The following is a 27665-nucleotide window of genomic DNA, read 5'->3' on the forward strand; positions in this document are numbered from 1 at the left end:
ACCAATTGGCAGCATCAGGATGGATGGTGAAGAGATTGTGATTATTAAAACTTTAGTCTGCTTGGCTCCACAGTCCCCACTCTTGGCACCAGTAGCCAGGAAATCAAAAGATGTATTGCGATGAGAAAGTCTGCTGTTAGGGAGCTCTCTAGGGTACTGAAGAGCAATGGTGTCTCTCTGGAGACTAAGGTGCATCTGATATAGGCTAAGGTCTTTGCAATCAATTGCTATGCATTAGAGATTTGAACAATGACTATGAAGGACAGAAGGAGAATTGATGCCTTTGAGCTGTAGTGCTGAAGAAAGGTATTGAATGTACCATGGACTTCCAAGAAAACAAACAGATTTGTCCTGGAGATAAGGATTGGAGGCAAGGATTCCGGGGCTTCATCTGACATATTTTGGACATTTTGTGAGGAAGGACAGGTCCTCGGAGAGGGACATCATGCTTGGGAGGGTGGAGGGACGGTGCAAAAGTGGAAGACCCTCTATGAGGTGAATTGATTCAGTGACTGGGGCAATTGGAATGGGTGTGTCAGAGGCAGTGTGATTGGCACAGGATAGAGCCGGGTTTAGGGCTGTTGTGCATAGGGTTGCTATGTGTTGCAAGCAACTCGATGGCACATAACAACAACAACAGACCTTTGAGTTGGCATTGCAACTCTTTTCACTAAACCATATAAACTCTCTGATTAAATAACCAGCTTAAGCAAATAATATGGTCTATTTTTATTTATGGTCTGTCAAAACCCTACATATATGAGAAATTATCAGAGCCATCCTTTATCTTCTTATCAAAAACATCTAGCTTTAAAAAACTTCCAATAAATAAATATGTGGATTAATAGAACAGAGGAGACATTTGTCTTTATTCTGCAATGAATCTACTGTATCACAATAGGAAAGAGACACAGCTCTTAGCATTCATTCTTGTGACTAAAAAAAAAAAAGAAAGAAAAATATGTAGCTTATGTTAGTGGAATGAAAAGTATCTATCAGCTACATAGCTGTTAGGAATATTTTTAAATTTAAGTTATATTTGGAAATAAAGCAATCACTCTCTCCAGTGACTTCTAAGATGGTCAAATGCAAAGAACCTCCCTTAAATGTTAACATGTAACTGTTTAGCGAGGTCCATCATAAGGAGGCTTTTTAAGGAAATGTTTGGTTCATAATTTGGTTAAGCAAGTTGTTTCTAGGAATGTATGATTAGCTAAAATTGCTGATGGTGTATTTTGTAAAATGGTAAATACAGGGCTATAGTTATTTAAGTATCTAGGAAGAAATCTGGGCCATACCTTGGTTAGAAATTTCTCATATCCATGTAAAATGGTGACAAGTTAGCTAAAGATAGAAATGAAACCCTCAAATTGATTGTTAAAGTTGAAGGAATTATCTGGAAGAGAAAAAGGGAAAAGAGTATATAGTAGATCCAAAAATGGCGTTGGCAATTTTTACCACCTAAGTGCTTAGTATGAATCACTGTATATTCCTACTATGGGGCAAATGGCTTCAGAGGTTAGCAATACTTAAAGTTCATCTCAGGGTACTAGAAACTAAGAACTAATTTAAAAAAACAGTTTGATGTATTTGATTTGAATTGCAGTTTATGACTTTAACTATGAATAATATTAGCTCTGTCAAAGTTGGTGTACTTTTAAATTATACAGCAGTTACTTAAAGGATGTTTATGTCAGATGGTAAAAGTTGCCCTTACTTGAATGAGATGCCTAAAGGGAGATGAATAAAGCCATACCCTCACACACTGTGAGATCAGTTATCCAGTATTTATTTAGCTCTGATTTTAAATTTAGAGCTCTTGTAGCTTAATGGTAAGTAAGTGTGCTGCCAACCCAAACATGCAGTTATTGTTGCTATGTGCTGTTGAGTCGTTTGCAACTCATAGCGACCCTATGTTGAGTCATTTGCAACTCATAGCGACAACAGCCCTAAACCCTGCTCTATCCTGTGCCAATCGCACTGCCTCTGACACACCCATCCCGATTACACCAGACACTGAAGGAAAAAGATGGGGAATCTCCTCACATGTGATTTACAGCCTTTGAAAAGAAAACCCACTGGAACATCAGCTATAAGTGTGTTCTGACTTGACTGGAATCAACAACAGATGGTAATAACCAAACTAATGCACCTACAATTTAGTTTATTCTATCCATAGAAAGTCAAACTATGTCTGATTAATAAAAAGAACCAACCCACAACAAAACAACCCAAATTCTTAGCTATTAAGGCAGAACTGAGGCATAGCTGACCCTCCAGAGGATTTCTGAGGCTACAAAGCACACGAAAGGAGCTTGTTCATTTCCCCCAGTAGCCATTGGTGCATCTGAACCACCAGAAAAGTATGGCCTTTGGGTTAGTAGCATAATACACTAAGGACTACACCACCAGCACTCCTTTTCCTGCTACAATCTGATCAGATGCTGGCCATTAGAATAGAATGATTAGATGCTTAAAAAATTTAATATGCACTTGGTCATAATTTAAAAACTGCAACTGATATTCTAGAATTCACAGAGATTTTATTTTTATTCTTATAATAAATGAAATTATATATATATCTTAAGTATATTAAATGATAATAATACTTTAAAGCTCAAGCTTCAGATTTATTCAAACCCTTATGTGGACTATAAAGGGAGGTTCAAAATCTGATTTGTAAGAAACTGATACACACAGGAGAATTTCTGTGAACAGATATTGCTTCTAGATAAGAGTTTGCACTGTGCAGGTAACTAAATTTTCCATAGACATTATGAGTACAAATACATAGGAAAGATTTTTAGGTGAAATATTAATTGAGAAAAAGAACTCTTGGTTAACACATGATAATGGGAGCTTCTTATGGCTGGAGTAAAGTGGGAAGAACAGGAATGCCTAACCTTCTCCAATGTGAGAACAGACATGTGGATCAGTCATAGCACGAGAGGAAAACTTTTGCCTCATGTAGCAAAAGGTGAAAAATAAGGCATAGTACTCGAAAAGAAGTCTTGATTATTAAGTACAAAGAGTCCCACATACTATTGCCCTAAATAAAGTAATAATTTGTCCCTGCATGAGATGTATAATAGCATTAATACATTACCTCGTTTTCTAAAGTGAAATGTCAATAACATCAGTATAGCCAATACTCATCTGTTAGTTTGTTATACTGTGGTGGCTTGTGTGGTGTTATGATGCTGAAAGATATGCCAATGATATTTTTAAATATCAACAAGATAACTCAGAGTGGACAAATTCCAGTAGAGTTTCCAAACTATGAAAGACTGGATAGGAAGTAAGACTATCATTTCTCAAATAATGAGTCATTGAAAACTTTTACCCATTAAATGTTTTTACCCATTAATGCTTTTACCCATTGAAGAAACGTCATTTGCTGATGTGGCATTACTCAAACTGAGGAGAAACAATTACAAACACCTATAAAGAAATGGAAAGTAGAATATACAAAATAAGAACCTAGAATTAATCATGGAGTTGCACAATTTGGGGGTGGGGTGTGGGAAACTGGAAGAATTTCGTCTGAAAAACAATGTATTTGAATTTTGTAACTAAACGAGTATAAATAGAAAAAATTAAAAAAATATGAATCTAGGAAAATTAAAAAAGTAAAAAAACTAAATGAAATGTATGAAGAGCTATATACTAGGCACTACTGAGCTGGGTTAGATTGTTATTTGCCATTTCAAATCAGCAAGTGCCAGGAAGGATAAACTGAAGAGGAATGCTGTTACATTCGCTGCTAAAAAGAACACTTAAAGATCAATTCTATCAGTGATAGAATAATATCCAAACATACACAGGGAAGACCTGGTGGCAATGTAACTATTATTCAAATGTATGCACGAAACACTAAAGTGAAAGATGAAGATTTCTCCAGTCTAAATGGATCAAACATGCAATCAATTAGCATTTATTAGTGACTGTTGTTGTGGCTATGTGTCACTGAGTCAGAACCAAGCCATAGCGGACTCTCCAATGGTTTACAGAGGCCGTATATTACATGGGAGGAGATTGCCCACGCTTCTCCCAAGGACTAGCTGGTGGATTCAGTTACATTTGGGATTGCAGCTCACCTTCTTACCACTAGGCCACCAGAGCTCCCTACTTAAGGATTGTTGTTGCTGTTGTTACGTGCTGTCGAATCAAACATGACCACAGCGACCCTGTGAACAAAAGCTCTGAAACCTGTTCCGTTCTGCACCATCCTCACACTTCCTGACACACAAGAGCCCATTTCAGCAGTCACCATGTCAATCCACCTGCTTGAGGGTCTTCCCCGCCTTTGCTGACTGTCCACCCTTCCCAGCATCCACCAGCTGTCCCATGGGAGAAAATGGGCAATCTCCTCCTGTGCAATTAGCTGCCTCTGAAAACCCACTGGACGGTCAGCTATCGGTCAGTTCTGACCTTGTGGTACACACAACCACCACCACACACACACACACACACACACACGTTGTTGATTGCCTTCAAGTTGCGCACGACTCATAGCGACTCCATGAAAAAAAGGCCTGAAGCCCCTCTACAACCATCGATATTTATCAAAGTTCATAGAGTTTCTGGAGTCATGCTATTTAGGAAGTGGATGCCACTCCTATTTCCAAACCTGTCATAGTATGTTATTGTTGTTATGTGCCACTGAGTCACCCACGATGAATGAGCAACCCTATGTACAATAGTAACTCAGAAATTTTACAGTTATAACATAGCATAACCAGATGTTGAACTATATTCTAGATACTTTCAGGCTTTCAATTCCTACAACCCATCCATGAACCTACTATATGTTGTTGAGTGCCATTGACAACTCTCTTATGTATTTACTCATATATATTTATACATGTAATAGGTTCATGGATAGGTTGTAGGAATTTAAAGCATTAAGGTACCTAGAAGAGCATTCAACATGTGGTCATGTTATGCTATAACTGTAAAATTTCTGAGTTAATGTTGCCCCTTATAACTTGGAATTCTCTCTCTTACACAATATTTCCTCCTTTCTCTTGACATATATGAAGGGTAAAATCACAGTTCTTGACCTGCATTGACATTTTATTTAGATTTTAAGTGAATTTACCTCTGTGGTCTAAAGAGATTATAGCATATGGGGGGGGGAGGATGAAATAAAATTAAGTCTAAATCTAAAACTAGCTATGTATAACCCCTTGCAACATTTAAGTTCCTCATTTATAAGATAAATCTATATTTGAATCAACCTGGTATGCCACAGGATCAGCAAAATAACTTTTTAAAAAGACATGCTAGAAATCCATGTTGTCGAGTTGTATCTGAATCTGAGGTGACAAAGAGCAAAGAAAAATATCTGGTGTACACATGTTAACATCTTCACTAGTTGTATCTGAATCTGGGTAGATGTAGATCAATGAGAACTATTTAGTATATGCATGTTAATAATCTTCATTAGTAAATTCTATTTGCATTATAAACCACTGGTAGATGATTTATAAAATTCAAGTTATAAATTCAATATAATCATAAATATTTTACAGCATTAGATCCTCATATGGAACAAACTAGAATAGGGAATAATTAAAATAGTCCAAGAGCCTCCATCTATCAGTAGCAGCTTCTTTGCACACACTATATATCATTTCACAAACACCTGGAAATCCCTGCAGGATGTATGAACTACTTTCAATTAATCTTCACCAGCCTCTGAAACACTAATGAGAGTGTTGACCTTTGGGCAGGATATATTTTTAATAAATTCACTCAGCCATTATAAAATTAAATAACTGAATTTAGACTAGTGACTAGGAAAGTGACTGGACACCTGAGAAAACCCACCTCAGGCGGTGCCCTGGACATGACCATCCTGATCTGCAGAGATCTCTTTTGTTCTTAAGATACCACAAGTACAGGACAACGAGCGCATTTTATTTTATACTCAGTGAAAATCAATGCACAGTGAGGGTTTTAACCCTCTGGCTTACTTTGATTTCTTCATATACAACCAGTAGACGACACCAGCAACCAGAGCAGCCAGGAGGAGACCAACCACGATTCCCACAATTAGCTTTGCCTGGTCATTCACTTTTTCTCTGTTTTCATCTAAAACAAAGAAAAAAAACACCACACCATGCAATTACAGACAATGCAGAGGATTTTTTTTTTTTTATAAAAGAAAGCTATCTAGTTACTACTGTGGAACATGCCTAAGGCTTATTCTATGATAAATATGCAAACATGTGAGTATAAAGGGTAAAATTCTAGCATTCTTACTGCCTTGTCTCATTTGCTCTTTAAATCAAGTCAAATTTGTAGAGAGCTTAGATAATTACTGATAGAATAATAATTTATAAGTCTTGAGCTGACAGACAAGGGAGAAGAGTCGGCAGCATAGTACCTACCACTTATCTCGTCTGCCTCATCGTGTTCTCGAATACTTACTGAAATGAAAAATGTTATACGCAATTAAAAACCAAATTGTTGATATATGAAAGTCACCTTTACCATAATAATATGATGTAATATTATGAAACATAAAATTTCTATTCTACAGCTAAGGGTAATATATATGTATTAAAGAATGAACTTCTTTACCGAGGAATTAAGTCTCTTTCAAGAAAGATAAAACTACAACAGTGATTAATCGACTACAGAAAATTTCACAACCGAGAAGCTGCAGAAATCTGTATTAATTTCCCCTACTGTTTATACTTTTAATAAACCCAAAGCTTCAAGGCCACTGCTGTTGAGTCAATTCTGCCTCACAGTGACCCTCCATCTAGTTTCCAGGGCTCTGAGTCATGAGGAAGACAGCCCCACCTTTCTCCCGTGGAATGGCTGGAGGATTCAAACTGGCAACCTTTCAGTAAGCAGTAATTACACTAATAGGGCCATCTTTTCTTTTTCATTGATTTTACAAAAACACTTTTTAAAGTTGCATACAAATCAATCATATACATTGCGTTAACTTCAAGTATTTTGTGTTTTATATTTTCATTCATTTACATCGTATTTTATATAATTCATTACTATTGACCTATGCCTCTTCTCACCCTGTCTCACCAAGTCCCCACTGAATCTTTCCTGGTCTTTTACCCTTCCAACCACCTACTAACCTCTGTTCCCCGAGTGATTTTTTTCCCCCCTTTCCTAGTTTCCCTCCCTTCTCCCATTCCCTTTCTAATTGCAAACATTTATATATCTCTTGCTCAGCTATCTTCTTATTTTCACAACAGTGGTGTTGTATTTGTCCTTATTTGACTGAGTTATATCATTTAGTGTAATGCTCTCTAAATCATTCCATGTTATATAGTGTTTTATTACTTCATTATTCCTTAGTGCTGCATAGAATTCCATTGTGTGAATGTACAATATTTCTCAATCCACCCATATTATTCAGGTGTTCTGCTCCTAGGAATATATACTCCAAGGAAATCAGAACTGAGATACGAGTGGAGATATGTGCACTTATGCTCATAGCAGCTTTATTTACAATATAAAACAACAACAACAAAAAATGCCCAAATGTTCATCAACAAACCAACAGATTAAGATTCCTACCTTCTTTATTGTACTTCAGTTTACGTGAAAGCTTTTACCTTGTGTGGAAATCGACAATGCAGTCTTTATCAATTTTTATTTTCCTTCCTGCTCCAATATAATACAATTCATTTTCCTCCTCTAATTCTGGAATTTACCTAGAGAAATTCTTAAAGTGCTAGTGGTAAGAGTTTAAAATTGCAACTGCCTCACAGGTTAAGCAGTAAGATGTGTGATACTAGTGAAAGCTTTCTCAATGACTCTGACAAGCCACAATCTGGTTTCATTTTAATAATCATTGCTGTCACAGATTATATTCTGATATTAAACTATATATTCAATATTTGGTCCTTGAGTTCTCATAGAACTTTCTGCTATATATGTTAAATTTCAGGTCCCCTGATTTCTCTCAATTCACTGAACCTTAAGATAAGTATATGAAACGTTGATCAAGGCTCTCCATTTGTAAAGTAGAGAGACCCACTTACTGTTCAGTGGGCCAGAAAGAAAGGATAGGTTCCCTTTCTGGAAAGAATGAATCAATACTCATTGAATTAAATTCTTGAGAAGTCAATGCTCCTAGTTGAGGTTTACATTTGTTTGGTCCTTTTCTCTTGTCAATCCATCAGGTTTTTATATTTCACTCATAGTCTGTTTAGGAGCATTATCTAGAGACAATAATCTTGTCAGAGCTCCAGTCAATTGTTAGCCAGTTTGTCTCTGGCCTGCTAATATAACATACAATATTCTAACTGAACAAAAGAAGGACAGTTTGGAGGTTCAGTTAGTTTCTAGTCCAGAACCTACTCAATCCAGAAGGGATTCTTCAACTTGTCCAAAATCAATTTAGTTTAGTCCTGATATATAGTTAGCAGAGCAACAGAGACAAATATCAAATCTGAAAATCAAGATGATTTCACCTTAAATGACATTAATGTCCAGAAGTTATTAGCATGTTCATGCCACTTTTGTTCAGCTCTAAAATATTTTTTCACTTCACCTGGGATCATTTTCTTCACCCAAGTTTTGATTATGGCTTAAAGCTGACTATGACAAAAAGAACTGTTTCATAAATTCTACAAGCTTTGCCACTAATTTGCTGAATGAATTCAAGCATGTTGAATTCCCATATAAAATAAGGATGGGATAACGATCACACAAAATTGCAATGGAAAATAATAGATTGAAGGGAATTAAGATTGAACCAATTGATACTTAGGAGAAGATTTTTGATGCTAATACATGAAATGATTTCATTGCCAAGACAAGAACAGTGCAAGAATGGACACTGGGTGGTGGAGATGTGGAGCCGTTTGATGACAATGATACCAAATGCAAAAGAAATAAAGAAAACTTACCATAATGCAGAACAGGAAGATGGAATTGAAGATTTTTAAACTAATGAAGAATAACTTCAAATTTTCTTACTTTTTTTTTAAATGCCAGAAATAAAATACTCACTAGCAGAGACATTCAAGGAGTTTACTGTTTTCTCCAGCTGGTTTTCTGCTGTGCAAGTTAATGTAACATTCTCTTCAGGGGAAATGATAATTTTACTAGAATACCTGCCATTGACGTAAGGAGACTCCTCTGTCTGCAAAAAGAAGGAAGATATATTCAGAAATAGAAATGGATTTAAAAGTATTGGGAAGAGTAATGATATATGCAATAGGTTATGACTGTTTGATAATGCTGTCTGATGTCTGGATAGACAAAATTCAGGCTGACATACACAACAGGAAAGATGAAACTTAATAAATCCAGGAGATGGTATTAATTTATTATTCTATTGTGACTTCTAATAAGTTGTTATGACTTCTCATAATTCTAAATTAAGCACTTCTTTTTTTAAATAGATGCTCATATTTAGTCAATATTTTGACAGGATGACACTTAACTCACAATTATTAAATAGTGATTATTCTAATCAGTAGTTTTCCCTAAACACACTAGGAACTGTTTTTATTTATTCATTGTTCTGTTCTTCCCAAGAGTGGTTCTCATTTGTTTAGCTCAAACTATTAAACTTAAATGCACTTGTATGTGTTATTTGCTGTTGTTAGGTGTCTACTTGGTCTGACTCAAGAGGGGGCTCACAACTCTGTGTGCAACAGAGCGAAACATTGCCAGGCTGTCCCATCCTCACAATTGTTGCTATCTTTCAGCTTACTGTTGCGATCCATCTTGCTGACAGGATCTTCTGCTTTTTTATTAATCCTCTACATTTAAATAGCGTGTCTCCGGAAACCCTATGAACCTGGAGAAAGGATGAAAGTCACGCAAAAGTGTCGAGGACTTTCGTTCATAGGGTCAATATGAGTCACCTACGACTCGACAGTGCTTAACAATATAGAGAGAGACTAGTTGGCCAAGTGGACTGAAAGTGATGCTACCAAGCCAAATGTGGGTGACTCTAATCCACGGCCCCAAGGGCAGTCTTTAATTGTTGGTGAAACATTCTTCTAGGTTGTCTAGCCCTGGTGTGTCCACTTGCAGTACAGAGGTAACCTGTGGTCACTGTGAAGCTGAACACTGCGACACTGATGAGTCAAATGCGATAATGGTTACCCATGGTGGACAGTGTTTGGTGGTGCTCCCTGGCTGAAACAAGCTTGGAAGCAGGAGTGGCATCCACTTCCATAAATAGTTTGCCTCTGGAAAACCCTATGAACCTGGAGAAAGGATGAAAGTCACGCAAGTGTCGAGGATTTTTGTTCAAAGGACTGCTATAAGTCGCCTATGATTCTAGGCACTAAACAACAACTTTTTAAAAATGGGGATTTTAATGAAAATTTAGAGAAAATTTAGATTTTAATTTTATTGTTGCACATTTTTCTCTCTACCCATCCCATTTCACTTAAAAAAAAATCACTCACTGTTGAGTAACTTCCTCCCTCCCCCACCCCCATTCCACTGTGCTGTACACTTTATTCTGGACTGTTATACAAATAATATCTAATCATAGATTCCTTTTAAATAGCTCTTTCCTTCATCTGTTCCAATGCAGTGTTCATTATTTATCCCCTCTTTTCTTATTTCCTCCTAGCCCCTATATCAGTGCTATTTTATAACAGTGGCAGTATACAGTATTTTCCCTTTTGTTACTGAGATATTTCATTCAGCATAATGTCTTACAGGGTCTTCCATGTTGTATAATATTTTATGAGTTCCTTGTTTTTTAGTGCTGCATAATATCATACCATTGTGTGAATATAATATGGCTTCTCTATCCATTCATTTGTTGATGGGCACTTGGGTTGCTTCCATCTCTCTGCTATTGTGAATAATGCAACAATAAAAATGGGTATGTGTATATCTGTTTGGGTGGCAGCTTTGGCTTCTTTAGGGTATATTCCTAGTAGTTAAATTTCTGGGTCAAATGGTATTTTTAACTTTTTGAAAAAGCACCATACCACCTTCCATAGTATTTGCACCATTTTATACTCCTACCAGCAGTGAATAAGAGTTCCAATCCTTCCACAACCTCACCAGCATTAGTTGTTTGATAATCTTATACTTTTCAAGCATGATGTCCTTTTCCAGAGGTGGTTTCATACTGGTAAGAAGTAAAAAATATATGAGAGAAATTCTTGTCATTCTCACTTCCAAGAAGTATTATGGCTTGGTGATATTACTTTTTTTTTTTTTTAAGTACTGAAAGTCCATGGTATATTCCATATTCTTTGCCAACACCATACTTCAAAGGTATCAAATTCCCTCTGGTCTTCCTTGTATGTTTTTAAGATGATGTACAAAAATTAGATAATTGAAAATATTATGGCTTAACTCAGACACACCTTAGAACTCAATGAAATACTTGTTTTTCATATTCTGCAGCATGTTTATGCAACAGACTAAATTAAAAAAAATTTCTTAACTGCTGTTTCCAAGGGTATTAGATTGTAGATCCAAGAATAATGAAATGAAACGCTAGACTTCAATTTTCTCTATTTTTATCATGATCGTGTTTACTGATCTAGCTTTAAGGATTTCTGTTTTCTATATGTGGATGTGTAATCTATATAGAAAGGTGTAGACTTTGATTGTCACTTGCAGCAAGGATGTTGTGTCATCCATTAGGAAGCCTTTCTCCAATTCTGACTTTTATTCTAATTTTCATTCTTCCTCATATAGTACAGCTTCTTGGATAATTGATTCAACATCCAGGTTGAATAAGGATGGTTAAAAGATACAGTACACAAATGTTTCCTGATTTTAAGCCAAGCACCATCTCCTTTTTTTATTCCCCCTGTATGAATGCATACTTCTTGGCTTATAAACAAGTTCTGCATGAGTACAATTCAGTATTCTGGAATTCTCATTCACTGTAATGTTATTCTTCATTTGTTATGCTCCATGCACTCATATACAAGGTTATTTTTAGTATTCTCTGCCTTCAGTGAATATCCATTTGACATTAGCAATGATGCCTCCATTCCACATCCTCTTTTGAACCTAACTTTAATTTCTGACAGGTCCCTGCTGATGTACTTCTATCATGGTGTTTTAATTTTCCTTGGCAAACTTTATTTACTTTTGGGATAATGATGATATTCTGTGGTAATTTCTACTTTCTGTTGGGTCATTTTCTTTTAGAACAGATACAAATGTGAGTTTCTTCCAGTGAGTGGGACAGTCTTCTCTATTTCTTGTCATAAAAGAGTAAGTCCTTTTATTAGTGCATTAACTTGTTGAAATATTTTGGTTGGTAGGCTGTGAATTATTAGAACCATGGTTTTTGCTAATTTTTTTTTTCAGTGTAGCTTGAACTTCTTAATTCAATACCATCGGTTCTTGAGTACATATGTTGCTGTTGTTATGTTTTGTTGAGTTGAAACTGACTCATAGCTAAGTTAGTTTTTCAGAGGCAGTAAATTGCACAGAAGGAAATTTCCATCTTTCTCCCACAAAGCAGATGAGATTGGAATTGCAGGTCTCTTGGCTGGCAGTACAACACTCACTAACCTCTTTTTTGGGGGGGGGGGATTGGAGGGGTACCATGCATTCCTTTCAGCTTCCATTGGTAATTTCTGTGTTATTCAGTATCTTGGTCATAGTATTCTTCAAATTTGCACCTCAAGGCAAATTTCGTTCTTTAGCTCTTTCATCATGAGAGATCGCAAACGTGTTTTCCATTTTGGTTTTCTAACTCTATAACTTTGCATAGTTCATATTTATTCTTTTACAGCATCATTTAACATCTATCATTAGTTCAGCTCTTTTTTGTCATCAATTCTTTAGTTTGCTTTCACTACTCAAGGTTCAAAAGCAAATTTCAGACTTTCTTCTGCCATCAAACTTGCTTCCTGTTTTCTCCTGCCTTTCAAATATTTTTTTCTTTCTTTCTTCATTCTGATGCCCTCGATAACATCCCAAAGCTCATGGTGATTCTTGAAGCAATCTCTGGGTTCAGGTAAGATATACTCAAGATCCTATCTAGGCTCTATTATACTTGTTTTCATTTTCTTCAGCTACAACTTGAACTTCTTTAAGAACAACCGACCTTTTCCATAGTCATTCTCTGGTCTTGTTGTGATAGTATTGATAGTTTCCATTGCTCTTTTTATAGATGCCGTTTATTTATGTTATGTTTTTATATGCCATCACCTCAATTAGTGACCCTCTGAACAATAGCTCTGAATCTTGAGCTATCCTGAGCCAATCTCACCACCTCTATCACACATGCTCCATTGCCACAGTCACTGTGTCGATCTGTCTCAACCAGTCTCTGGACTGACAATGTTGCTCTTTAGCATTTTGGAGAGATCTGACAGCAGACCCATCTTTTCATTTCCTGTCTGATAGTGCCAAGAGTATATTATATATTGTACTATATAATGTTTTGTTATATCATATTATAATACAATTATGGCATCTGTATGTGTGAGTTACCAAAGGCTAAACTAAATGATTTTCATTCATTTTCCTGACCTAAATGTAGAAGGGAGCTCTGGTGGCTTATACCTTAGAGAACTGCCCATATCAAAAGATGATACTTTACCTGGAGCAAGAGGGGCAATTTCCTGTAATATTTACAACTTTGAAACACAACAGAGGCTCCGCTATGAGTTGGAACTGATTAGAAGGCAAAGAATGAGTGGGTGAAATGCAGAAAAAGGTTGCTGTTTTAGTGGTTCTCAAATTATTTCTTTCAAGGTGTTGATGTGGACAAACACTGCTGTTATTTCTCTAAATTTAACTTTATTTTCTTCCATGAGCCAACTTGATTCATAACTCCATCACCACATAAGCAAGTAAGAACTTGAGCTCTTTTTTCAATTATATTACACCCAAGTGCCCTATATTTTTCTTTATAAGCTTTTTCCTTAACTACATTGTAAGCACCTTGAGGACATGATTTGGGATAGCTTCTCCTCTGCGGGATGTGTGAGAAAGATATCTAGTAGATGTAAAATAATAGATTCACCATGTGGTTTTGAAGAGAAAAAATAAAAGATTATAGACGGGTCAGCACAAACCTAAAACAAGAAAAATAACTTATCACCTAGAGGGAAAGAATCAATCCTTCTCTTTGACAGTGAAGAATGGCATTATTATTTTTATCCTCATGTAAAGTCACCTGCTATTTTTCCACTTCACAGCAAGACTTTTACGGGGGATTCCTTACCCAAGTCTTCATTTTTGGTTACTTTATCTTCACAAAATGTATTTAAAGATTTTACGAATGGTCTTTTAAAACTTTTCATCTCTTCATTCACCAAATATCTCTTGTGTGCTTAATTTTTTCCATTTTATATAACTGCCTTATTAGTAGCTAAAGGTTATTTTTGCTGTGTTTATCATTAAATGAATTACAGAAGAAAAAAATAATAGAGTAAAATAGGAGAAGTAATTTCTGATGTAAAAAAACAGATTTGTAAATTGTAAAAAATTAACGTGGCTCAAGCCCTTATTCTCTGAAGAAAACTGTATTTCCTCAGTGCTGAAAGAGCCAGAACTCCATTGTCCTTTTAAATGTCTACTTCCAAACTCATCCAATAGAATCAGTAGTAATTTTCTTCAACTGTGCCTATTCCTTGGGGGCTTTCCACATCTGAAGCTATTTATGTGTGTGGGTTTACACACACATATATAAAGTATATATATCCATATGTAAAAGATTCAAAACACACTTGGTATAACCTGAACCAGTGGCATACTAAAAATGGACAGAGAAAAACTATAAAGTTTAATTTAAAAATTAAACAGCACATCTTTGCTTTATGCTTTTCAAATTTCATTTGGGTCCAAAGTTGGGAAAGTAGCTCCTAACATTCAAATAATTAATGGTACCTTTAAATGACCCTAGAGTCATTAACTGGCTTCACTGAAAAGAGGCTATATCAAAACAGTTGTAGACAAAACAGACTAAACAGTGGTGTCAATAACCTAATCAGATAGGAAGTTTAATGCAATTACAACTCTAAACTACTGCCAGACCAGATTCTTATCACAGGCATACACATTTGAATGTTAAGTACCAGAATAACTTCTTACCTATCTACATATAAGTTTGTAATGCAAGTTTATATCTTAATGCTTTAATGGCTCAAGTCGCAACTATTAATTAGCCTAGAATAAAACCAGTTTACATTCTTTTAACAACAGATACTGACGCAACATAATGATTCTTCCATTATCCACGATCCTAGAATCCAAAATTTCTTTTTGGGTGATAACCTTTTGGAGAGCATGTTAACAAAAGCTTTCTCTGAGAACATTCTGAGAATATTATGCTTGTAAGAAACCTGCCTCGAGCTACAGTCCTCAAATAAAACCCCACTTTTGGATAAGGTACGGTATATAAGACGACGACAGATACTTGCTTGGTTTATGACGCTTCCGCTGCCAGTGATGGTCCACTGTATAGCTGGTTTTGGAAAACCTTCCACATGACAGGTTATTGTTTTAGACAACCCACTGGGATCAGTTTTCTTTGTCATTTTGATTTGAGGTTTTCCTAAAATTCCATTATAATAGAAAGAGAGTGTTGAATTGAGATTACAAAAGATACATAGTCAAAGAAAAAGGCTGAATTTCTGTCCCAAGATTTTCTTACCTTCTACGACGAGAGTCAATGATTCTCTTTTCTTGAGCCCTTCAACCTCTTGCAGAGCAGTTTCACAGACATAGTTTCCGGCATCCTGATACCGAAGACTGGAAAATGATGGGCTGGATCGGAGCCTGACGTTATCCTAATTATTTGAAAAAGTGAATTATGTCACAAGGCACAATGATAACCTCATTAAATGTGTGACATGGTGATTATCAGAATGAATAAGAAGTTGTGGTAGAGTAATGAGGATGTGACCAAAAGAACTCTCTAGCAGTAAGAAAGAAACTAACAATGGAAGTAGAATAAAAAGTGTTGAAAACCTGGTAATACAGCAATAGAAAATAATTCATATTGTTATTAAGAAGACAGTCTTGCAATACATTTCCCTAATGTATTTTACAAAGGAACTTTCAACCCCCATTTCTAAAGGGTTTTTAAAGGGCCATAGTCATATCGTTTTTAGTCATAGCCTTACCTCTTACATCATTAATTACAAATCTTACTTTCTCACTCTAAAGAAATAGCAGTGTTTTGATATCGATGTAATGGCTTACATTTCAGAAAATTACAAGAATATAAGCCTTCACTCAGGAAGTACTGACTAAACTTCTAGTATGTTGCAGACATTCTGCCACGGCCCAGAAAAGAAAAGAATCGTATTTTCAAGGTAGTCTTAACTTTGTGGAATCTGTAGAAGCAGACAGGCATTTGACTGCATAACTCTTAAACTCAGTCAGGTCTGAACACTAATCTCTCTGTCATTTATGAGCTTTCTTATTTCTCTTGCCTCAATTTCTAAAGGAGTCTCTTCATTCCCCTCAACTCTCTCTCTATCCTTCACCCGCCAACTCCTAACCCTAATTGCGTAGTCCACAGGGAGTTGTGCAGCTAACCTCCTATGAAATATCACTTAATTCTGGCACTTCGAATCCACCAGAGACTTTGAGTGAGAAGAACTGGGATTCAATTCCCATGGGGAAATGTAGATGAGGATCCACTAAATTGATTCCAGTTTCACATTAATGAGCTTTTAGATTCACTTTCTCATTGCCCCTGAGTGGGTTCCAATTCCTATCTCATATTCTGTTGAATTTCCGCAACTGTAAGGTAGACTACCTATCTTTCTCCCATAGAGTGGGATTTGAATCTCCAGAGAGGTGATGCTTTTGGTTTAACAGTGCAACTCCCTATGGATTGAGCCACCAGAGTTCCTTTCTTTAACAGTAACATGGAAAAAAATAATAAATGCTCTGTGTGTATCAAGGGTTATTGTAACAATAAATTGAGGCTATTATAGCCTCAACTGTAAATATCTAAATATTTTGGATAAAGGATGAAGAAAAAAGATATCTTTTAATCCAGCCTTATTACATATTGCTAAACCTTAATGAATATAATGATAATTATATATGAATGTTTACTATAAATATTTACAAACTAGGCTCGCAGATATTGGCCTACAGAAGAAAGATGGGCAATCTGATCCCAGTCAATTTACTGTCTCTGAAAACCCACTGAAGGGTCAGCTATGAGAAGTATCTGACTCAACAGTAAATTACAACAACATATATAAATTAATGGCATAGACTATTTTCAGTTAAGGATATAGCACTGTTATGGAGTAGTTATAAAATTATATTGGGACTTTATTTTCACGATTAAAGAGATGTTGAGCAACAGAGTATTTAAAGTGTGTTTGAATTTGTTTGTGTGTTAAAGAGCCCTAGGGGTCCGATGTGTAACATATCAGAGTGCTAATTGAAAAGGTCCTCAGTTCGAATCTATCAGCAACTTCAAGGGAGAAAGATGGGCAACCTCTCTCATAAAGATTTACAGCCTCAGAAACCCAGTGGTTTCTATGAGTTGGATCTGACTTGATAGCAGTGGGTTTTGATTTATATAAACAAAATATCCATGTTTTTTGTTTTTTTATAAGATGCTGAAGAAACCTAAAGAGGAATCCGATCTAACAAGGAAGATAATACCAACCAAGACCACTTACTTTCATCCATACTACAGTTGCGTTCCTACTGGCAGATACAGTGCACGAGACCGGCAAGGCATCTCCGATCTGCCTGGTTACATCCCCACTTGGATTTAAGGACAAATCCAAATCTGTGAAGTAGAAAATCTGTTTGAAAGGCATGCTCCAGTAAGTCAAACTGTGAAGATCTTTTGGATAATAAAGGATGGAGAAAAAAAGAAATCCTTCTAACTGCTCTTGAAAATGCAAAACTGATTTAAAAAACGGAAGTAACTGGTCTATATCATACTCAGCCTTATTTTCAAGTCTACGTTGATGTTAACATGAGTGGTCTATTTAATAATCATGTATTTATTAAGAGTTAATGTGATTGCTATGCTGACTGTATATAAATATCCTAGGGTCTATTTCCTTAAGGAAAAAAATACGTCACTTTTAGAAGAAAATAGAGAAAGATGATGACAAATATAAAAAAAGTTGGTAAATATTATGCCAGAACATCAAGAATATTTAGATTTCAGGGGATGTAAATGGTAAAACTACAAGACAGTCTGTTTCTTCACTGAGAATTAAGTGTAAGAGTTAAAAAATAATAAAAAAATTACTCCACTTCTTATATAATTAAGTTTAATTAAGATCTATTACTGATAAGTACACTGTCAGCAAACAGGATATTTTAAAGTACACAGTAAAGACACATCTAAGAATTTAGAATCCAGCAAATGAAACATAATTTCTAGATAAATCTTACTGTCATACTATGAAATGTATGAGAAAAATCCAATTCAATTTAACAAACATTTATTGTCTAAGTAGTACGTACCAAACATTGATAAGAGAAATGACTAATGGGCTTACAGTTTAATGACAGAAGATAATGTTCACTCAACTGGCGGTAAGCAAATAGAAAATATGAAATCAGCCCCTGGCGACAAACCTAGGACAGGCTAGTGGCTTAGTAAGTATTTGTTGAAAGATTGAGTGAAGGGCAGGAAATATACAAGCCATAGATCTACGGAATGGTGGGTGTGACACTCAACTGAATACACACTGTCTTGACATCTGATGGGAAGGCTTTGAATGGTTTACCCATAAGCTCTCATCACTGATCTGCCAAGTAAGGTCTGTTATTATTGTTAGGTGCCTTTAAGTTCATAGTGACTCTATGAACAATAGATCTGAACCCTGTCCTCTCCTGTGCCATTCTCACCATCTCTAACACACTTGTACCCAGTGCTGTAGCCACTGTGTAAATCGACCTAGTTGAATTTGTCCTTCTCTCTCTCCATCTATCAACCTTCCCAAGCATGATGTCCCTCTCCAATGAAAATCCTCTCCTAGCAACATGTCCAAAGTATGTGAGATGAAAGTTTACTATCTTTGCCTCCAAGGAAAAATTTGGCTGAACCTTCTCTGAGACATATTTGTTTTTGAGCAGTGCAAGGAATATTCAGTACTCTCCAACACCAAGGATCAAAGGTATCAATTCTTCTGAGTAAGCTCTACTACTAAATAATAATCCTAACGAAGAGTACCAGGAATATTCCTACTAATCCTCAAGCAGTGAGTTTCAATTTCATGCTCACCTACAAAATTATTCAAATGAGATTAAAAAAAATTTTTTTGTTTTAAGTTATTATTTGTGTATACCGTCAAATCAGATCTGACTGGTACAGGAGGAGATTGTCCCTCCTTCCCCAGCAAAGCATCTGGTGGATTCGAACTGTGTGCCTCTGGGATTGCAGTGCAGCTTCTTGCCACTAGACCACTAGGCCACCAGAGCTCCTTTTGTTGTCCTTTTGTTGGAAACACGAGGCCAGGACAACTTTCCCTCTTGATACACAAGGCTTCCCTCTCATTTCCTCTGGATATTCACCAAGAATCTGAACAAGTCTTCTAGGATCTGATCCTCTTCTTCTGAACTGTGAGTATATCTGATCAAGTAAACTACTGACAATCTCATGGGTGTTATCTCTATCATCTCCCATAATCCATGAGGGGGAATCTCATAAATAATGGGGTAAATAGAGGGACATTGTAAAATCAGAGTGTGGAGATTCTAAAACAAAGTGTAGAGAACAGGAGTCAAGCTGGGATTTAAAACAGTAATAAAGGCTTTGCATAGGAGGTAGCATCTGTCCATGGTCCCTGTGTTTGCATAGGACTTTGACAGATGGAGATCTAGGGGAACTTCTGTCAGGCAAGCAAAGGGGAGATAGAGTTTAGTTGACTTCACAATGGTAAGTAATTTCATTTGAATGGTGCCAGCATAGATAAAACTACATAATTAATAGAGACAGCCACACAATTATACAATTTCTATACCAAGAGCTGGAACTGAGATAAAGGGAATGTTTATCTCTTCTCTGCTTCTTTTTTTTCTTTTGCTATACATATTACAATCATTCATATGTCTCTCTATCATCTATCTATGTCTCTATCTATGTCTCTATCTATGTCTCTATCTATGTCTCTATCTATGTCTCTATCTATCTATCTATCTATCTATCTATCTATCTATCTATCTATCTATCTATCTATCTATTTTTGAGCACTGGTAACCTAGTGGCAAGAAGCTTTGCTGCAATCCCAGACACACAGTTTGAGGCCACCAGCTGCCTCCTGAGAGAAGGATGTGCAATCTCCACCCATGCGGTTAACTGCCTCTGATAACCCGCCAGACGAGACGATGGTACACAACAACAATAATAGGGGTTTTTAATATAAGTTTATTGTTTCAATGCAGATTTTTCTCCCCATAATTTCCTTCATTGACTGCCAATGATTGTTTCATACAATCTATTTTCATATACTGTGTTTTATAAAACTAATCACTATTGGACTAAGCCTACCATTACTCCATTTTATCAAGTCCATGCTGGATCTTTCCCATTTCTTTTCTTACTCCCTTCCTCTACCTACCAAATTGTGTGGCCCTGTGATTTTCCTCTTACTCATCCTCATTCGTCTGCTCCCACCCCTTCCTCGCTTGAACTCCTATACACATTTTACTGGTTCTACTATTTTTACAGTAATGATCTTATGCAGTATTCTGCAGATCTCATGCAGATTCATGCAGGCCTTATGAGGTGGAGTTAGTTCACTCATCATAGTGCTCCCAGTCTCTCCCAGATTATATAGTCATTTTCAAAATTGTTGCTCCTGAGTGCTGTGTAGTATTCCACGTGTGAAATAATAATAATTTCTCAAACCTTTTGGTTGTGTTCCGGCATTTGGGCAGTTTCCATGTTACCAGGGTATAAGCACCACGAGTGTAGGGTTCATGACTTGTTTTATTACTGGTGCATCGATAGCACCTGCCACAGGTGGTGAGTATTCAAATACCAATGTTGAATAAATTAAGGGATGAAGGGTGCTCTTTCTGTCTCTCAGCAACCTCTCTAAAAGAGTTCATCATTTCATATCCAAGTGGAGTTTCCTCAAAGTACTGAGTGAATTATAGTTAAAAAAATACCTTTATCCCATGTGACCTAGCAGCTTTTATGAGCTATAATCAGCTCCTGTGTTAATATGGCAATGGATACCTAAAATAGGTGATTTTTTAAGGATGGTGATGAAGTGCAGAAATTTTGATGAAGATTCTATATGTGCATGTGTACACAGAGCCGTAGTAGATGTTTCTTCAGTATCTATGGTTTGAAAACTCATAATGTTTCTGTTTTGCAAACTCACATTAATAATATTGTACTTCTCTACCTAAACTCCCTTTAGTTACATAAGGATAGAAAATGGGCAAAAATAGGGTTTTTATGTTTTCTGTTTATAAAATGTAAAAGAAAACATTTATTTACCTCCCTTAATTTTTCTTTTAGTGTTTAAAGCAACAAAGACTTCAATTCCCCAATGCTGCATTTTAGCTGACAAAATGGAAATATTTTTTTAAAAGTACTAAAATCTTTGTTAAAGTGTTTCAATCTTTTCAGTAATTATATTTCCTATATTTGATGATGACTTAAGTGTTATGTGACTATAATCAAGACCTTTGTCTTACTGCCCTGCCATCTATCTTTCCCTGGCTCATTTACAATTAATAGAAATAAAAAGCTGCTCAAGTTTAGGGATCCATGTAGCTAAGACATTTTAAACATAGCCATCTCTCAGGCACTGGATTACTGGCTATTGGGATGAAGATACCATGAACAATGCTATCAGAGAGCTAACCCACAGGCAAGTCTATTTGCTGGCTATATTCCATCCTTGCCCTTCTTTTTTTATGAGCAGCTCTGGGTAAATGGTGCCATGACTGACCGCTCCTAGGAGAAAAAGCTGCACTGTTGTTCATCTGAGAGGACACCACTGTCTTTACAAGTAGGCCCTGATGGCAGATACATTCAGATGCGTGCAACAAGAATATGAAACAGACAGAAAAATTGCCTGGCTGTGATTGTATTTTAACACGCCAATGTTTTCACAAGCATCCCTAGGGTGTAGCATCAATATCAAATACTCAGAAGCAGCCATTTGGTCCTGCTCCTTTCCAAAGCACCTTATAGCTCCTTTTAAAATTCTGCCTCTCTTTGTACTTAAATTTTCAAGACTTAGGAGTATGACAAAAGAATTAAAACCATTTTCGTAGGCCAATTTCTAAATTCTTCAATTCTGAAGACATATTTTTCTGTTTGAGGTCATGTCTAGAGAAAATGTGAGTGATGGTTCTGCGAGTGCAAAGGGAGTTAATAGAAAGTTAAGCTTATACTTTCAATGAGGAATAAGGCTTGTCCAGAGGACTATGTGCATCCCGAGAGTTTCCAGGGAGCAGTTCAAATCAGTGTCCTGTTTCCATAACTTTCTTTAAGTACATCAAGGATATGGACTATTGTGAATTACGCATTAAGATTTCAGTAAAATGCCCATTTTGTTTTTTTCCTCACACTTGGGTAAGTGTAGCTTTTCATTCATGTGTGAAGATTATTAATGTCAGGCTAACGTTAATGAATTAATAGAAAGGGATGTTTCAAATGATTCTGAAGATACTTAATTTCCAGAATTGGAAAAAAAAATTATTTTAAGTAGTCAACAGACAAATTTGAACAGTGTCCATATAGTCAAATTTTAGTGGTCTCTACTTATACTACTTTCCACTTTGATCTCTGGGGCTCAGTGGTAACGACTTTTACTGCCAATGAAAAGGTACATGATTTGAATCTACCTGCTATTCTGTTGGACAGAGATGGGAAAATCTCCTTCCGTGTGATTTACTGCCTATGAAAACCTGCTAGAAGGTTAGTAATGGGTTGTTCTTGCTCAATGGTATACAACAACAACAACAACAGTAACAGCTTCCCTCTGAGGAGCCTTAGTGGTACAGCATTTAAGCACTCAAATGCTAGTCAGGTTAGTGGTTTAAACTCAATAACTTCTCTGAAGGAGAATGATATCATGGTCCACATCTCTAAGATTTACAACATTATCTGTTCTATGGGGTTGGTCTACTTTATGTTTGGGGATAAAAATCCTGAGTAGATAGTAGCATTATGTTGTCTGAACTGGGTGGATAATATTATAATCTTATGAAAAGTTACTTATTCTATACCTTGTTGGGACATATGAAAACACTGTGAACTTTATGAGTATCTAAATATTTTCTTATAATAAATGGATTATTTATTTAAGATCCATGTAGATAATGTTTGTTGATGCTACAAATTGAAGAGATTTAGAAAGCAGATGGGTATTTACCACCACCAAATGTTGACATTATCAAATGTGGGCCAGGTTTAAACACTGTAGTGCAAACCCGGGCCAAAGTTGAGCTGACTGTCTTCAGTTAAGTCTATGGAAGGCAAGCAATTTAAGAGATAGCTACAATTCACTTGAAAACAGAGTAAAGTTGCAGTATTAGAGGCCTTTCGGGTGGCAGGTAATGAGGAAGGTGACTTACAGTGGACTGTGATGGCTGTTGAGGCAATCATGCTTTTTTTGTCTATCAGGGAGCATTTGTAGTCTCCTGTCGCATTGCGCCTCACATCTGTCAGTGTGTAAGTACTTGAGCTTCTTATTCCTTCAGGTTGGCCCTTTTTGATAGAGGAAAAATGTCAGATGATTACGCTTGTAGTTAAAATGATAACAATTTTCTTTCTGGATGAAGATGCTCTTTTTCAGTGAAGGGGGAAATGAAAGAGGAAAAGGGTTTCTTTGATTGAAAGATAAGATTATATAGCTTTGATCCCTGGAGAAACAATTAACATTTCAGTTCTACGTAGGCTGAAGCTAGCTTACATGGTACTTGAGATGTTTATGTTATTAGCAGCATGGCTAGTGCTTGAGATTTAAAGCAATCTAAACAATAATTCTAATATTTTCCTTTTTATATTAACACTTGTACTGAAATGTGTGAGAAAGCTTAAGAAAACATGCCAAATATCAAATCTTAAAAAAAAAAAATAGGAAAGAAGGAAGAAATAAATGAAAAGGAAGGGAAAAGAGAGAAAGTGAAAGAGCAAATGAAAAGGAAAAGACAAAGTCCATTAAAAAAATGAGATTAGGGAACACAGAGATTGCCTAGATGTAGGCAAGAAAAACCAGCTGCCAGATACTGTTGCTAAAGAGGAGAGTCAAATGTGTCTATAATATTCCTGATAGTCAAAATGGATATGAAATTATTTTAAAATTTTATTTGTACATGATACAAAAATAGCATCACACTTTAATGGTTTTCAGTCAATATCTAAGTTTCAAGAAACTACTTGTGCTAGTATTTTGGGTAAAGGAGAGGATGACATTCAGAAGTATATTCCTGCAGCAAATGAATGTCAGGGTTGTACACATCCATCAATGTGAAAATATGTCAAACCTGTCTCAAAGCAAACCGTTCTGTGGGAGAGCAAACAAGCGTTTTCAGTCAGTACTATCTCAACGTCAGGCTCCAAACCACCATGACATTTAGGATACATATTTGAGAAACATTCAAAATAATTCTTTATGCATATTATTTCTTTATGCTATAATTCTGATGGTCATTAAGACACTGACATTTCAAGATAACATGTTCTGACCAGAAATGGCCCACAGCTTTACTCTATCAGCCTACAAATGTCCAAGATAACATGCTCTATGTGAGAGAGACAGAGGTGTGGTCAGGATTTCGACGTGACATCAGACCACTCTGCTCTCATCCTTCCCTAAGTTAACAAAACTGTTATTGGAGAATGAGTATAAGGATCCAGGAGGGGTGGGAGAGGCTGGAAGCAGAAGGATGTGGATGTGCGGGGGAAAGGGGGATTAATCATTGGGTTGTACAATTTGATGGAGGGTGTGTGTGAAGGAAATGGAAAGAATTTCTTCAAATTTGTACTCAAATTTTGTAAATAAACTAGTAGGGAAAATGTACATGAATGAAACATACTGTAAAGGTATTACTATATGAAAATCAATAAAAAATATTTTAAAAATAAATAACCACGCAAAAAAAAGAATAGCATCTCATTGCTTCTTTAAGTAATTAAAACTTTTTTGAAATTATATTTTCCTGTGGTTAGTTTTTATTTTTGCTGCTCCTGAAACCTCTTAACATTGATGATTAAAAAAAAAAAGGTAAGTGCACTGAAAGATACTAGGAAGCTTCAAGGTCACATATCACATATAGGTATCTTTCATCTCCAAGGATAACAACCCCTTCTCATTTATTACACAAGTACCTACATTCTTAATGTCAACCACGTATCAAACAGCAGGACAAAATTTTAGTAATCTACTTCAAGTATTAAAACTTGAGCACTTACTGGCAAATAAAACAAAAACTCTTCAGGAGGTGGGTTACCATTTCCCAAACATTTCAGAGTAATATTGTCCCCTTCTTTGATGGCAGTTTTTGGTGGCAACACTTGTATTGTCACCTGTTCTGTAGGATCTGCAAGAATTAAATACAAGTTTACCATTTTTGTTAAATACAAAATTTCTATGTATACAAAATGTAAATCTTAAAACACTAGTAATAGTAATGAAATGTCTTTTTATAGATGGATTGACATTAATAACTACTTGCTGTAACAAGTACTAATCTTGGTTGTGAGGTATGCCAGAGACACTGTTATATAAAAAGAATTAAAACATAAAAAAAAAAATTTCTTTTTTACAAAATGTCTTTAGCTGATGTAGGAATAACCATAATCATTTTATGTATCAAAGATCACTTGGAATAATATCACAGTATGAGCTCATTAGAAAGAAATTTAAGTATATTACATGATTTTCACAGGTTGGAAAGATGGAATAAGGCAGCAAACTAAAGCTAAAAGTCACTATGGCAAACATTACATCATACCACCTTATTTTAAAGAAGAGGCATAAGTTAAATAGCACCAACAAGCTTTTGACATGCAGAAAATTAGCTCTAATTTCAGAAAAAATTACTCCCATAAAATGAGAGATACTCTCAACATAATCAACAGGATTGTAAATGTGTTGTAAATATGGCCTGTTCACTGAGCCAAAATGCAACTTTCATTCTATTATAGATTACTTATTTTATGAAGAAAATAGGGATAAGGGTTGTTGATTTTTTTTTTTATTTTTAATCCAGGCTGCTGCTCAAAAGAACGCAAAATAAATTAAAGGCTAGAGGGAGTATATCTTGCAAACAGGAAATAAAAGTGGTGATGGTGGTGCTTTCAAACATATCCACTAGTTATATAATAAAAAATAAATTCTGCAATCATATTCTGCAAGGTTAATTTTAGAGTACTTTTTCCCACAGAAGATTGAATAACTGTTGAAGCATGTGCCTATATTTCCAAACTGGTAGCACTAAGAAGAATCGACTTGTAAACACTTATTTTGTTATTATCCAATAAAAAGAAACACATTAAGTAGCTGATTTCTTCAGCTTTGGCAAATATTTACTTGCTATTCTAAAATAAAAGCACAGGAAATACTTGAAAATTTGTTATCAATTGCTCTTTACATTTTCTCTATGTGTAGATGTTCCCAGGTTGAAGACTAAATAGTTTCATTGACTTTTTGATGCGGTCTGAAATTTCCTGAATCCTCGCCAGCATTCCCCCAAAGTTAGGAAGTTGATAAAGATTGTTCTTGGTCCCCCATTGGTCTGTCATTTTGGGGTGTGGTGTTTTTTTGAGTTTATTTTTTTTACTCTTTGGTACAGTCTCTCCCACTTCTTTAACCTTTTAGAATGACATTGCTGCAGATCGCTGATGGTGGCTGACAGCACAAGCAGCTAAGAATTCACAATCTCTTTGCCTTTCTCCCGCTCTTTGGTTCTTTTTTGATAGGCTCTGCTCTTGCTAGGCACTGATGAACCGGATTGTGATCAGATGGTAAATGAACACATTTGGGTGTTAAAGGTGACTTTCTGGGTATCCTTTAACATAACTAAAACATAATTAAAGATTTCTTATCTCTCTTTGCGCCTAACACTGACTTGCACTTGGCCTACTAGGCAATCATCATTCTACAAGTTACATTGGCTTTCTTTTTTGCTTTGTTTTTTTTATGTTCAATGCAATGATTGTCTTTATGATTATTTCTTCATGATTTCTGTTATATGTTTCTTTCCTTAAATTTCTACTAACACATTCCAAGTCTAGCTCCTAGTTAGCCTGTATCTGAACCACTGTCATCGAATTCTATTTGGTACCTCACTTTAAGACTTTTTCTTTATTATTCCTTCACAAATATTTATTCTGTAATTGTGCTTTGAGTATTGCATTAGTGTTTAAAATCTTCCATACATATCTAATACCTAACAATGAAATAAAAATTACCTTACCCTTGTAAATTATCTTAATTAATTACCTTAACCTAGTAATAACAATTTGACCTGAATCCAGCTCTTTAATTTTCCATTACATTATATAAACCATTGTGAGGATGACTAAGAGTTTACTCAGTTCTTCTCCTTTCATTATCCATCTGATATTCCAGTTAGTCATTCATCCAGATGTTTAGCCAATATTTATTGATCTTCTCTATTTTGTGCAGGCACTAATTTCTGAGATCTTTTTTTTTTTTTTTTACTGGTCAGAAAACAGTCAATATGTTCACATTTTATTAACTACAGTATATACCCCAGAGCTGCCTCATTCCCTTCCCTCCCCCACCTTCTTCCCACCC

General features: G+C 35.8%; 1 protein-coding gene across 2 annotated transcripts in view; it reads right to left on the reverse strand.

Annotated features, from left to right (window-relative positions):
- The window catches only part of ALCAM (activated leukocyte cell adhesion molecule), a 278812-nt gene that overhangs the window by 19113 nt on the left and 232034 nt on the right, over positions 1-27665 (reverse strand). The window contains exons 7-14 of one of the 2 annotated variants that reach the window (XM_006890002.1): positions 25316-25443; positions 23476-23608; positions 17592-17704; positions 15593-15728; positions 15360-15493; positions 8995-9127; positions 6396-6434; positions 5979-6096 (exon numbers count right to left, since the gene is read on the reverse strand). In XM_006890002.1, coding sequence (XP_006890064.1) covers positions 5979-6096; positions 6396-6434; positions 8995-9127; positions 15360-15493; positions 15593-15728; positions 17592-17704; positions 23476-23608; positions 25316-25443 — 934 coding nt within the window. The remainder of the gene's footprint in view (positions 1-5978; positions 6097-6395; positions 6435-8994; positions 9128-15359; positions 15494-15592; positions 15729-17591; positions 17705-23475; positions 23609-25315; positions 25444-27665) is intronic. The other variant, XM_006890003.1, reaches the window with a different exon arrangement.

The sequence above is a fragment of the Elephantulus edwardii genome, unplaced genomic scaffold (genome assembly GCF_000299155.1).
Source record: "Elephantulus edwardii isolate Elephantulus edwardi_28Jun2011 unplaced genomic scaffold, EleEdw1.0 scaffold00085, whole genome shotgun sequence".
In the NCBI taxonomy this organism is placed as follows: domain Eukaryota; kingdom Metazoa; phylum Chordata; class Mammalia; order Macroscelidea; family Macroscelididae; genus Elephantulus; species Elephantulus edwardii.